Here is a 13,801-nt window from a genome sequence, read left to right as displayed (position 1 = left end):
AGGTCTTTCTTGAAAAAGGCTTTGCCTTCAGCCATTGTGTGTTTAAAAAAAAAACAACATGGCTAAGTAAAAATCTAAACAAAAAATCTAAAGCACTACATCTAAAAATATAAACATCACACGAAAGAAAGTTTACATGCTAGCTAGTTGTACTTAAGTTTCAGTTAGCTTATAGCACCCGAGCCTTATGGTCAAAAAATACGCCCAACATGGCAAACTCGAAATCTGATTGGTTAAAGAAGATGACAATCAACTTCGTCCCCTTTTACTTCAATAGCAGAGGGGGTTCACTTGAAATTCTGAAGCCCTCTGGGTAGATTTTTCACCTGGAGCACAGGTGGAATATATTGGATTGGATAAAAGCTCTAATTTAAATGAGCTGCACTGGAAGTATCGCAAGTTCCGCTGCACAACTGAGGGAGAGAATAGCAATGAAATGACATTAATACTATTAATAGACTGATGGGAATGAACTTTGTAAAATATATAATGCATTAATGAAATGTATATTAAATTAAAAATATATAATTTTCTGATTCTGACAATCTCTAGGCCAGCAGAGAAGGCCTTGGTGGCCCTGATGGCCCTCCTCTGCTGTATGTATCATTTTCAAATAATTTACTTTTAGGATTTTAAGGACACATTTATTACACTTCTTTTTCACAAGGTTTACCATCTCTTCAATAGCACACATAATATAAAGCTGTAAAAAACTCCTTGATCACATCTGATTTTCCACAACTCGTGTTGTCTGGAGTTCTTTGTCTACTGAATGTTCTTGGAAGGATATTTTTTCAATGCTTTGTCTGCCGAATGATACAAAAACACTTTAATTTGTGGGCGGCTATGGCTCAGGTGGTAGAGCAGGTTGTCCATTAATCACAGGGTTAGTGGTTCAATTCCTGGCCCACGTGACTCCACATGCCGAAGTGTCCGTGGGCAAGACACTGAACCCCAAGTTGCTTCCAATGGCAGGCTAGCGCCTTGCATGGCAGCTCTGCTGTCATTGGTGTGTGAATGCGTGTGTGAATGAGACTCAGTGTAAAGCGATTTGAATACCACTAAGATTAAAAAGGCACTATATAAGTGTAGACCTTTTACCATCAAATAGGCTATATGTCTCTCCCAGCCTCGTTGTCATTCCCATCACAAACAAAAGATGGCACAGCTGTGAAAAAGGTTGATATCAGTAACGGTATATAACAGAATATCTGTCGGTCACGAGACACGAGAGAGCCAATGGCTTTTGACCTCGCTGACTTCAAACCTGTGTCATAATGCCTCTTGAGGTGACAATTTGTATATATTATTGCGAGTATGGGATGTGTTATGGTGGATGCCCAACAGGTCACTTCAGCAGAGCAGAATGTGTACAGAGAACAACAGATTAAACATGAACTAGTGCAAACTAATAAATGTTGCTGACTTCCAATTAAATGAAAACCATACCCCAACATATCATGTCAGGACAACAAAATTTTACCAAAAAAAACGATCTCCCTACCTTAAACTTTAAACCTAAACCTAAGCGATAGTGTCAGAAAAGCAAATGTGACATGAAATAAGCAACTGCTGAAGCAACCAAGTCATCTTGTTGTACTTTTGTGATATTTGCGTCACGATCAATGAGTCACTATGAATAAAGTGCCTCCCGCTGTTGTTTTGTATGTGTTTGACAACTAACCAGAAATGTTCTAGAAACTAAGACGTCACTTTCCAAAACCAACAGGTCACTTCAGCAGAGCACAATGTGTACAGAGAAACTAACTATGCAAACTAATAAATGTTGTGGATTTCAATTTGAATGAAAACCATACCACAACATATCATTTCACGATGACAAAATTGTACCCTAATATAAAATGTTATGATGAAAAAAATTTCAAAGGTTTCTCGTTGAAAGCAATGTACTTTCAATGAGCCGAAGGCTGCTTTTGGCGTCCACATGTTGGCTGTTGCACAAGAGACAGTATTTGACACCTTGCGAGTGAGAGCGTGTTGCATAAGTAGTAAGGTAGTGTTCCTTTCCAAACATATTGTTAGACTCATGTTGTCCTGTTCTAGACCACCAACGGAGTTAATCACCACTTCTGCAATGTTTTTTTTTTTTTGTAGGTGTGTTTTCTGATTTCTTGGGAACAAAATGTTTTATGGAAAATATTTGTTTTTGTTTGGGTTGATTATTCTCTGTTTTCTCACATCTGCCTTTGTGCTCTTATTCCTCTGTGCAGATCAGGCATTTCTCGTGGCAGATGAGTATTTAGTGTCATTTGATGGAAACCTTTTAAAACTCCCAGCATCCTGTGACTTCGTCCTTGCAGCTGATGTCACTGAGAAAACCTTCAGCATTGTTTTAAAATCCCACAGGTTCCAGCATCGCTCACTCATGGTGCAAATGCAAAACACAGTGATTGCAATTCACCCTAATGGAGAGGTGCAAGTTATTATTACAGCATTTTGATACCCATTATTACATGAAGCTGATTTAGACACAAAATATGAATACAATTAAAATGTGTGTTTTTTCAGGTGGAAGTTAATTGCCATGTAGCACATGCACCATACACTAGCAGCGAAGTGGCTATCAGGAAGTATATGAACTCGATTGAGGTGTCCAATGAGAGAGGAGTTTGGGTATCATGTGACCATCTACAAGTTTGCAGTGTAATCTTAGATGGATGGCTTCATGGTAAGACCTTTGTTTTGTCCTAATTGTCCTCAAGAAGATTTTGTGACTGGCAACATTTTTCAATATCATGGCAGTTCTGAAGTGAAATTTATTGTGTGGTGCTAAAAGCAAGAAAACCGATCTCCCTACCCTAAACCTAAACCTAAGCGATGGTGTCAGAAAAGCAAATGTGACATGAAATAAGCAACTGCTGAAGCAACCAAGTCATCTTGTTGTACTTTTATGATATTTTTGTCACGATCAATGAGTCACTATGAATAAAGCGCCTCCCGCTGTTGTTTTGTATGTGTTTAACAACTAACCAGAAACGTTCTAGAAACAAAGACGTCACTTTCCAAAACTAACGACTATGCTACGAAACGGTCTATTGAAAATTTTTTGCAAATACTTGTGGATGAATTATATGGGAAAAATACTTCCCGAACCAAGGCTGCTTAAAATTGTGTTCTATTATAAATATGTAAGTACTGTCACATCAACTATAATGTTTTAATAGAATTTATGGCACATAAAATAACTGTTTTCCCAAAAAAGCTCTACTCTTAATAGAGTGAATCATTTTATACAGCTTGTGTTAATTAAAGTTTGTTTTTCAGGTGTATCTGCTGGTCTTTTAGGAACCAATGATAATGAGGCAATTAATGAGCTTCCTCTGCCAGATGGCTCCCATACACACAGCGTGCCTCACTTTACTCATAGCTGGCAGGTAACAAGACAAATGTGTGAGGAATGAACACCTGTTTAGTATATAAGATCACAGTGCAGCATGAACAACCGCGAATGAACTATGGCACTATTGTTTACTTATGTTTACTTATGGTGTTCATGCTCTTTGGTGTTTTTATGGATCATATAACCGAATGCATAACAGAAGTGTGCAAAAAGTGTTACTGCAAATATAAGAACAAAGAAAAAAATATAACAGATTGAAGCAATAGTTCACCCCAAAATAAAAGTCTTTATATTCCACCCTTGTGTCATTCTGAACCCATATGACTTTCTTTCCTCCAGGCAGCACATTTAGGTTACATTTACATTTAATCTTTTAGCAGATGCTTATATCCAAAGTGACTAACAAATGAGGAAAGTCACAAGCAATTTATCATGCAGTAGCTTATGAAGGAGAAATTCTGCAGATTGTCCATGCTGCTCCTTTCCATGCTATAAAAGCATTCAGTGACCAGGAGCTCTCAAGCTCCAATAAGGAAAAAATAAGCATCATAAAAGTAGCCCAATTGGCTTGTGAGCTTTTATTTCAAGTTTTCTGTTTTTGAAAATGTCTGAGATCCTACATGGCAGCTGTCAAACCTCATTTCTGGTTGCATATAATCAAAATTAATGTGGTAACTTCTAAATTAACTGGTTTTATCCAAGACAAGATATAACTTTAACATCACTGAATCAACCTGAATACATTAGGTTCACCAACAAAAGCCATTTCAAAGGTTAGAAGAGGTTGAAATAGCTCTTTAAAGTAACAATTGCAAGTGACCACTTTCTACAGTGTATGTTTAATATGCATTTATTTTGGGAAAAAAGCATGACTATTCTTCAGAAACAATTGGAATAACATGATGGATGGCAATATTTTAGCTTTTGGATAAACTATGCTGTTAAAGATCCTTGAAAGGACACTGTAAAAAAAGGTTTGTTGAGCAAACTTAAAAAACATTACTTAGAAAATCAATGCAACATGATATTTGAGTCTGTGTGTGTATATATAGGCACTCTAGGTCCTCGTGGTGGTGTAGTGACTCACCTCCATCCGGGTGGCGGATGGCGAATCTCAGTTGCCTTCATGTCTAAGACCTTCAACCCATGCATTTTATCACATGGCTTGTTGAGTGTGTTACCGCAGAGACATAGCGCGTGTGTAGGCTTCACACTATTCTCCGCACATCCACGCACAACACACCACACGCCCCACCGAAAGCGAACCACATTATAGCAACCACGAGGAGGTTTCCCCATGTGACTCTATCCTCCCTAGCAACCAAGCCAATTTGGTTGCTTAGGAAACCTGGCTGGAGTCACTCAGCACACCCTGGATTCAAACTTGTGACTCCAGGGTTGGTAGTCAGCTTCAATACTCGCTGAACTTCTCATCCCCCAGTAACATTGGTTTGATTAGTCATTGTGAATTTGCTTGTTCACTAAATGCAAAAATTCCTTTTGAGAGAACTACTAAGTTCTTGTTCTGCCAACGATCAATTCGCAATACAAAAACATTTTTGTCACCATTTCAATCACTTTTACATGAAGTTAGCTGTAATCTTTACCTCTGAAGAAGGGTTTGTCTTGCAAGGCTAAGTACGTATGCACAAGACACAAAATAATTCTCAACCCTTAATACGCAATCCCCAATAATGGTGACGACCAACAAACTTCATTACATGAGCTTCTAAGATCACCACACAACAGTTAACTAACAGTGGCAGTGTTGCAATGCATGTTGTGAACTTGCAAATCAGACATCTCTGTTAGGGTAGTAGAGACAACAGTTGGGGGAAATTGTAAGTCTAACATGTGTTTTCATGTAGACTCAAATTAATTGTATATGTGATTCAAAACAACCCATAAGCTGGATAAAATGTAATTGCATCTATTACAGTAAAGGAATGAGCCAATGTATTGTAGCGCATAAGCATTCTGTACACATACTGTATACTAATGTTATTTATATGACTGTGTCCATTGCTGTAGGTCGATTCAGAGTGTGTCAGCAGGAAAGCTGGATTCTGTCAGAACAACACTGCCGACTCAATGTCATGTGAATTTCTGTTCACCTCAACAAATTCTCCTCTGAGCACCTGTTTCAGAGTGGTAACTACCGCACTGTCTCTGTTTCCTCTGACTCAACAACACTGCATTCACCAGGTCCATATGTGCTATCTATTACAAGCCAGTGTATGGAAAGATCCCTTTGATTAGATTGATCAAAAGACATTGACTCCTTGGAGAAAGTGAGGAAATGAACAAGAAAATGAATACAACACAGTCTACTTCAGATTAAGAATTCTCTTTCTGCATGTTCACATGTCACACTGTGAATTTGGTCATATCATGTTGATGAGCACTCATTGTTCAGACTTCTTTTTTAGGTGGACCCTTTGCAGTTCATGTCGGTATGTGAAGAATTGGAATGTGAACGTGGCGAACATGCAGTTTCTAGACCAGCCCCTTGCACACTGGCCTCTGCCTATATCCATCTATGCCATAGAAACTATGTTCCACTGGAGCTGCCCGTTCATTGCGGTCAGTATTTCCCCTTCTTACATGACTGTGCACAGATGGTAAAGATATGGAAATTATACCATATTTTAATTGGATAACTACTAGGGCTGCACAATTTGATAAAAACACCATATTGACATTATTTTGACAAATATTTGTTAAATGCATGCTGTTATATGATAAAAATAGATAATAAGGCATTCTATCTGAAGTTTTCAGACTGTGCTGATGATGAAATTTGCATTGCGCATACTGTGTGTGCAACAAACAGCAAAATGGACAACGGAAGTATACTTTGGCCTTTACACTTCACACTAAAGTCCTTTTAAAAGAACCAAACTCGGATCCCTTTCAGCTGACCCAAGCGTGATAAATAAAAAAGAACCCAGTTCACTTTGCAATCACACTTTACCTGGACTTGAAAGTGGATCTCTTTTTGGTCCACTTCAGTTATAATAGTTCTTTCTATAACAGTCCACATTTTCATTCACACTGTTTTGAACCTATTGAATAATATATTAACAATATGGTAATATGTTGTTTTTTAAATGATCCTTTTAACATTTTTCATTATTATAGCCAAAATATGTCTGGAATTGTTGACATAATTCAAGTTGTGAGCGAATGCTGGAATTGTTGACATTAAGCAAAGACTTAAAGCGAATTGAACTCCTCCTGAGAGATTGTGTGGAGTGTGCACATATTGCAAACCACTCTGAGGCCCCTTAAACAAACTTGAGTGTGAAAACATTCTACCATCACACATGCTTATAATTTGTGGTAAACTACAGACAGAATAGAGTGCCGTCCCTTCACTTTGAAGCACCCAGCACATCCAGATGATATTTAATTAAATAACAGCCTTTTGTGGTTTAAAAATAAAATTACTACTAAGATTATTCCATGTTATTTAATAGCAAAGTGAAACATTATAGTGTACATTTTTCATTCATATTCTTTTTTTTTTCTGCTTTGTTTTCAGTGTAACGGTGGTGTTCGGTTTTCTGTCTTTACGCTGATTCCAGTGTTGATAGGAAGTGTCACATTGCCTGTTTTATATGAATAAAACATGTACAAAATCTGTTATTACTACTACTTTTATTATTACTAATGTTATTAAGTTCATATATATATATATATATATATATATATATATATATATATATATATATATATATATATATATATATATATATATATACATATACATATATATATACATATATATATATATATGTTATTATTACAAAGGATGTAACAAAAAATGCAATATTGAATCTTTGGTTTCTCAATGACTGCATTTACATGCACACAAATATTCAGATCTTAATCAGAATTTGGCCATATTCCGATTGTGTAAGCGTATTAATCTGTTTAAGACAATATTCCTGTTTCAAGGAAACATTGAACATTACATTTTTTACAATTTTACAAACATTATAAGAAACATCATTGCCTACATTCATACAGTCCCTGGTTGGATAACCAAATTATGTATATCCACTTCTAAAAATCTGAATAGCACCACTCTCATATGGCTGTATAAATCTGAATTTTAATTCATGTAAACAGCTTGTTAAGAATATCTAACATTTATTTATATCATCACAACCAAAGACCAGAATATGAACCATAATCAGAAAAGTAAGTGCATGTAAACGTAGTCAATGTCTGTGGCTGTTACGGCCCTCGTAGATAATATTATTATCATGAGCAATTACACGTTTTTGCCTGACACTGCATTCTTTAAATCAATTTGCAACCATTTTTGTTGTGCAGTATTTCATATGAGTGAAAATGTCATCTTTTTTCAGTAAGAGAAGAGAAATGCAAGCAAATAATCACACAGCTATCTGGCATGTATTAATATACGTTTAGTTAATGTGTAACACTTTACAAAGAGGTTACATTTGTTAACAAAAGTTACAAGGAACAAAACTTTTACTGTATATATTCATCTTGGCTAATGTTAATTTCAACATTTGCTAATCCATTTTTTTCATTTAAATCATACGTTGTATTAGTTAACATTAGTTAATGCACTATGAACTAACATTTAACTAACTAATAATAAACAATTGTAATTTCATTAACTAACATTAACAAAGATTATAATTATGTTTTTTTTTAAATATGTTGTTCATTGTTTGTCATGATACCCATTTCATTAATTAATGTTAACGAAAGTAACCTTATAGTAAGTGTTACAAGTTAATGTAATTGAATCTTTTATTGCTCAGTGTATATTTATCATATAGATTTATAAATAAAGCATGAATAAAGCTGTTTATTTAAATTTAGTCAGATACTAAATCAAAGTATGAAACCATTTGGACACTACAGAACTTCTTTGTGTTATGGACATGCATTGCAAATAGATGATCTTAAGCATCTGCCTATGATGACATATAATTATTAATATTCTTCTCTGCGATTTTGGATGTGTGCATTAGCTGTCTTCATTTACCTGATTCACTGCCAATAAATGCTTCATTGATTACCAGATAAAAAGCAATCTTTTTGTGTAAAAGTGTTGATATCCCAACATACATTATATCTACACATCGCATGTGGGGGACGTTTGGCTTGTGTTCTCCTGTTACTCCTTGAAGCAGGATGCATGACAGGCCACGGCTCAGCAGGCATGAAGTATAGCAGAAATATTTTTGTTCATCTTTCAGAGTGTTAATCTGGCAAGAGTCGTTTAAGATAAAGACCCTCTCAAATTATCATTAAAAACTGAAATGTGCATTCTGTAGCAGATCTCAGTAGCAGATATTTATGATATTGAAGAAGAGGAATCTGTGTATCTTGCCAGTTCTGTCAATTGAAGTTATTCCACATTATTTAATATATTACTATATTATTATAAAAAATTATTTGTAAAGGGCTCAGGGATGGGTGGTTGTAAATAATATTATCCTTATTTTAGAAAGTTCATTACAAGTTCACAAAAATTCAAGAAACACTAGTAGACTGCCAATTGGCATTTTCCCCTTCTTTCAAACTACTTTCCTCCCTTTTAACCTGCTATATAAATTTGTTGTGTGTAAAGGGCCTCACTCCAAATTCCCATACGTTTCACTTACAACTAAATTTACCCATTTTCATTTCTTAAAATGCTTCTTGTATGTCATGGCTTCATTATCAGCATCTTTGTAAAATCTTTGATGACTCGGCCCTTGTCTTTGAAGATACATACCACTTAAAATGTAGGCACCCATTCACGTACATTGTATGGACCTAAAGATACAGATCTGGGATGGCATCAGGATGAGGTAAATGATGAGAGATCATGTGTCATCTTTGTGTGAACTTTGTTTAAACGTACAATAAATTGAAACAAAACCAAACCACAGATACAAGAAAGAAAGAACTCACCATAAAGCAATGGGCTTCTAAATGTTTTTATTTTTATTCTTTTCTGTATTATTATTAAAAAGATATCATTTGATTGGACATTGATTTTTTTCCCCCCAATAATATTCAGTCAAAATGACTTGACAGAGGATTGGAATATACTAAATGACGAGGGTATAGCTGGCAACTTCCTGTACATAATTGTTAAAGTCAATGTTTCAAAGGAGCTTATCATCTACAGTAAAGCTTACATTTTGTCTTCCACAGGCAGGGCTGGACTGGTAAGAGAAATCGGCTCGGTAATTTACATAGCAACTGGCCTAAAAGTTGAGGGGGGTGTTCGCTGTTCTTTTCTGCATATCGTGGCGGCGTTTTGTGGTCCGTTCTGCATAACGCGGCGGCTCATTTTAGCTTATCGGGGACCATTTGGCCCGTTTCGCAGCTGACCCACCAGCCCGCTCGGTTCTCCCGATGGCCAGTCTGCCCCTGATCGGCCCCAAAGTGTGTCGGCCCACCAGGAAAATGCCCGGTATGCCAGATTACCAGTCTAGCCCTGTCCACAGGTATAATGTTTGTGTGTGTGTGTGTATGTGTGATTAACAGTTACATGACAATTGGAAAAATCACAGTAGAAATGAGTGCATCTTAAAAGCTACATTCACAGCTTTATATATGAACAAAACAAATCACAATAGGATAACAACAAAGACATTCACATTTACTGCACCTAAAATGACTTCTAATATATAAAGTTATTTTAGAGATTGTTATACAGAGCCTACACAGGTTAAATAGTTTAGATTACATAGTATATGCCCCATCTTAATAGGGCCAAAAATATTGATAATAACGATAATAATAAAAAAAGCTTTGCCAAAATGAGGCATGAATCCTAAAAGATCCTGTCAGCTCCAGTTGGTAAACATACCATAAAAGAAGAATGGTGCAAATTACTCTTATTGGTACACATACTGTACACTACCTGTTAAAATTTTGGACAAACTTGACTGAAATTGATCTAAAGGCTTATGCTCAATTGCTTGAAATTAGTTTGTTAGCATATATAAATGTTGGCTATCAAGGTTTTTGTAATAATTGTTGGAATGGATAGTGAAGGAAAAGCAGGCAACAAGTGTCCAGCATGCATGGGAATGTATGTACTTCAGTACTGTTCAGACATTCCCAGGTACTGTAGATAACTCAAGAAGTTGGCTGAGAGAATTCCCATAGACAAATAATTTGAAGAAGTGAAAATATATGCTTAATTCCCATATTTTCATTTGTGTTATTTCACAGCTTTGATGTGCTTACTACTATTCTGAAATGTGTAAAATGTAACACTTAAGAATGTGGGTAGGTGTGCCCAAAATATTACCTGGTAGATTATGTAAAAGTTAAACATACACTGTAATGAAAGTAATGCATATAATTACCTCTTAGTTAAATGTCATGTCATTAAATGTCTTTTTTTTTTTTTGATGGTGCTCAATAAAGCAATTTCAATCAGACAGTGAGTGTGTGTGTCGAGACGCAGGTTTAATTCCTGTATGTGCACAGCAGCTTGATATATAGTTGGTGTCAGTGTGTGTTTGTACATGTGTTAAGGGTCATTAGGTCTTCTTGGGGCAGAGGTGTACCAGTCTCCAGCAGTGGCAGATTGTGTTAAAGAGCCTACAGTGGCATGAAGCGCAGGGGTCACAGCAGGGAGTGACAGAGGAACAGCTCTCCATTAATCCAGCGCAGCGCCGTGCTGGAGTCTGGGCTGGAGGAACTGCCTCAGGTCTGGGCTTAGGTTTCTGGAAGAGACAAATTTCCATTAGTCAAGACATAATAGAGTAAAGACCAACTAATACATTTCTATTACCTCAAATATTTTAATGTAAAAAAGATTTACATGGTTTCTGACAGGAATACCATATTGCTATGATGGTTATATGTGCATGCAATCTACTTGAACAATGTTATTATATGGCCTGGAAAATGAACTTGCACATTAATTTAGGGAATAATTCACCCAAAATTGAAATTATGTCATTATTTACTCATCCTCATGTTGTTTCAGAATATGTTGGGCAGAATGACACCCTCTGTCAATATTAACTTTCACAGTCTTTTTCATACAATGAAAGTGAGTGGTGACCAGTGTCAAGGCAGCATAAAAGTAATCCATTCGACTTAAGTGGTTAAATCAATGTCTTCAGAAGCGATATGATTGAAAACATCAATATTTAAGTCCTTTTTTACTATAAATCTCCACTTTCACACAGCCTTCCTAAGCTCCTAAGACGATGACATCTTTTGTTTTCGGCAATTCACATTCTTCGTACATATCGCCACCTACTGGGCAGGGAGGAGAATCTCCCACATCTATCATATCACTTCTGAAGACATGGATTAATCCACTGGGTTCGTATTGATGATATTTATGCTGCCTTTATGTGCTTTTTGGAGCTTCTAAGTTTTGGACCCTGACCTATAGAGCTGAAATATACTTCTAAAAACTTTGTTTGTGTTCAGCAGAAGAAAGAAAGACATACACATCTGGGATGGCATGAGGGTGAGTAATTATGTGAGAATTTACATTTTTGGGTGAACTATCCCTTTAACTTTATATAAAGGCAGTAACTGCAATGTGATTACCATAAAGGTTATTTTGGGTCTTTGTTATGAGATCTCCTAAATGACATTTTGTAAAGTGAGTAACATACCACCACATGATGTCTCTGCTGAAACAGATAATGAGTCCTGGCAAAGAGTCTCGTTGGCTTCTCCTGATTCCATACTCCTGTTGGACACATAGACACGTTGTTACTTTGAATTAGGATTCAGAACACAAAAATACAATAGACTGTACAGGTCTGCAAAAAAAAAAAAAAAAAAAAATATCACAGTTTGCATGTTATGCATATACAAAGTTTGTTCATTTTAATTGTACAATTCTAAGCCTATACATACAAATACAGTACTTATGTTATATGAATAAAATTATACTAGTGACTATTAAAATGTTTAGTGCAGCTGACTCATGAGGATCAGCCATATTAAACATTTTGATAGTAATGTAATATATTATAATGTATATTATATTCAATATAATTAAATTACATTAAATATTCTAATATAATGTAATTATATTTGTATGAAGTATTATTAAATGCATATGCAAATGTATAACTAATTTATAAATTAAATATATAACTAACTTTTAAAATGTTTTTTTTTTTCAATATAAATGTATTTAAATATACACATATTTAAATAGTATCATTGTACTGTAGTATATAATCAAATTAAAAGGTAACACATTACAATACTGTTTCATATGTTATCATTAATTAACAGCATTAGTTAACATGAACTAACAATGAACAACACTTGTATAGCATTTATTAATCTTGGTTGATGTTAATTTCAACATACTAATAAATGTTTTTATCAAAAGTTGTATTTGTTAACATTAGTTAATGCACCGTGAACTAACAATGAACAATTGTTTATTTTTTATTTTTTATTAACTGACATTAACTATGATGACTAGGCCTAAATGCTGTAAAAAATATGTTGTTGTTTGCTTGTTCATGATACCTAAAGCATTAACTAATGTGAACGAATGGCACCTTATTGTAAAGTGTTTCCAATTATAAAATATTATATTAAATATTACAATGATATTCTCATTTCGTATTTTTAAAGGACTGACTTACAATATCAATTAGATATAATCTTAACTTTTCATTTTTTTATATTAAATAAAATTTCATTTAAATATATTTGATTAAAAATTATAATTTTTTTAAATGATATTTAATAAAATAATGAAACGCAACGATCAAATATTACATTAAATATTATAATAACGATATTTGTATTTTTTAATTAATAGTCTCGTTTATCATGTAAATTACATGTAGCCTAGATATAGATCTTACTTGTATTGGTAGAGCTGTGGTGCGCCACGTCGTTTTCATGATTTTTTGGCACATCTATCCTGTTCCTTTCGCCTGTGATGGACTGAACAGCTGTGAAGACCAAACAGATGAAGAACAAAAATCCTCTCATCATTACCGTCGTCATTTGCCGATCAACTTAAGTCTGTCAATGTGTCAGATAAGCCCAAGGCTTTCCTCAAGAAGTGAGTTCTCTCCGTAGCACACCGTTTATAGAGCGAGCAAACCCATCCACGCCCAGTCTTACGAACACTCCTCATTCATTTCAGCAAGAGGACATGAGCCGAAGTGGCGCGTTTATTGTTAGCGCATTTGAAACATCATGTTCTTGAACGAGTTTCCACACATCAACACACAGAAATCTATGAATACAAAGGTAAAAAGAAAATGAATTATAATAAAAACCCACTAGGAATTAAAATAAAGACAATTATAAAATCTTGCACTATTTGACCATCTTGCTCTGACACAGTTAAATTATGACTGATGGAGACAATTCTAAAAGTGCAATCCACAGTCACGTGATCACTTTCTTGATTGCGTTAAGTTAATAGCAATCTCAATGTCAATA

At 35.1% G+C, this 13,801-nt stretch overlaps 2 protein-coding genes across 2 annotated transcripts in view; one reads left to right on the top strand and one right to left on the bottom strand.

The window, feature by feature from the left end:
* The window catches only part of LOC127645497 (uncharacterized), a 52,022-nt gene extending 44,994 nt beyond the window's left edge, over window positions 1-7,028 (top strand). The window contains exons 21-26 of the mRNA XM_052129137.1: window positions 2,232-2,434; window positions 2,530-2,689; window positions 3,286-3,395; window positions 5,393-5,512; window positions 5,791-5,944; window positions 6,906-7,028. Of these exons, the coding sequence (XP_051985097.1) occupies window positions 2,232-2,434; window positions 2,530-2,689; window positions 3,286-3,395; window positions 5,393-5,512; window positions 5,791-5,944; window positions 6,906-6,910 (752 nt within the window). The 3' untranslated portion in view covers window positions 6,911-7,028. The remainder of the gene's footprint in view (window positions 1-2,231; window positions 2,435-2,529; window positions 2,690-3,285; window positions 3,396-5,392; window positions 5,513-5,790; window positions 5,945-6,905) is intronic.
* Window positions 7,029-9,320: 2,292 nt separating this feature from the next.
* LOC127645509 (agouti-signaling protein-like) lies at window positions 9,321-13,432 on the bottom strand. The gene is made up of 3 exons (XM_052129153.1): window positions 13,213-13,432; window positions 11,992-12,068; window positions 9,321-11,079 (listed from the first exon to the last, which is right to left on the bottom strand). The coding sequence occupies exons 1-3, from the start codon at window positions 13,355-13,357 to the stop codon at window positions 10,894-10,896; spliced, it is 408 nt and encodes a 135-aa protein (XP_051985113.1). The 5' UTR covers window positions 13,358-13,432; the 3' UTR covers window positions 9,321-10,893.
* Between the last annotated feature and the right edge of the window lie 369 nt (window positions 13,433-13,801).

This window comes from Xyrauchen texanus, chromosome 6 (genome assembly GCF_025860055.1).
Source record: "Xyrauchen texanus isolate HMW12.3.18 chromosome 6, RBS_HiC_50CHRs, whole genome shotgun sequence".
Lineage (NCBI taxonomy): Eukaryota > Metazoa > Chordata > Actinopteri > Cypriniformes > Catostomidae > Xyrauchen > Xyrauchen texanus.
Note: the sequence above shows the minus strand (reverse complement) of the source record. Positions and strands in the feature narration are given on the sequence as shown.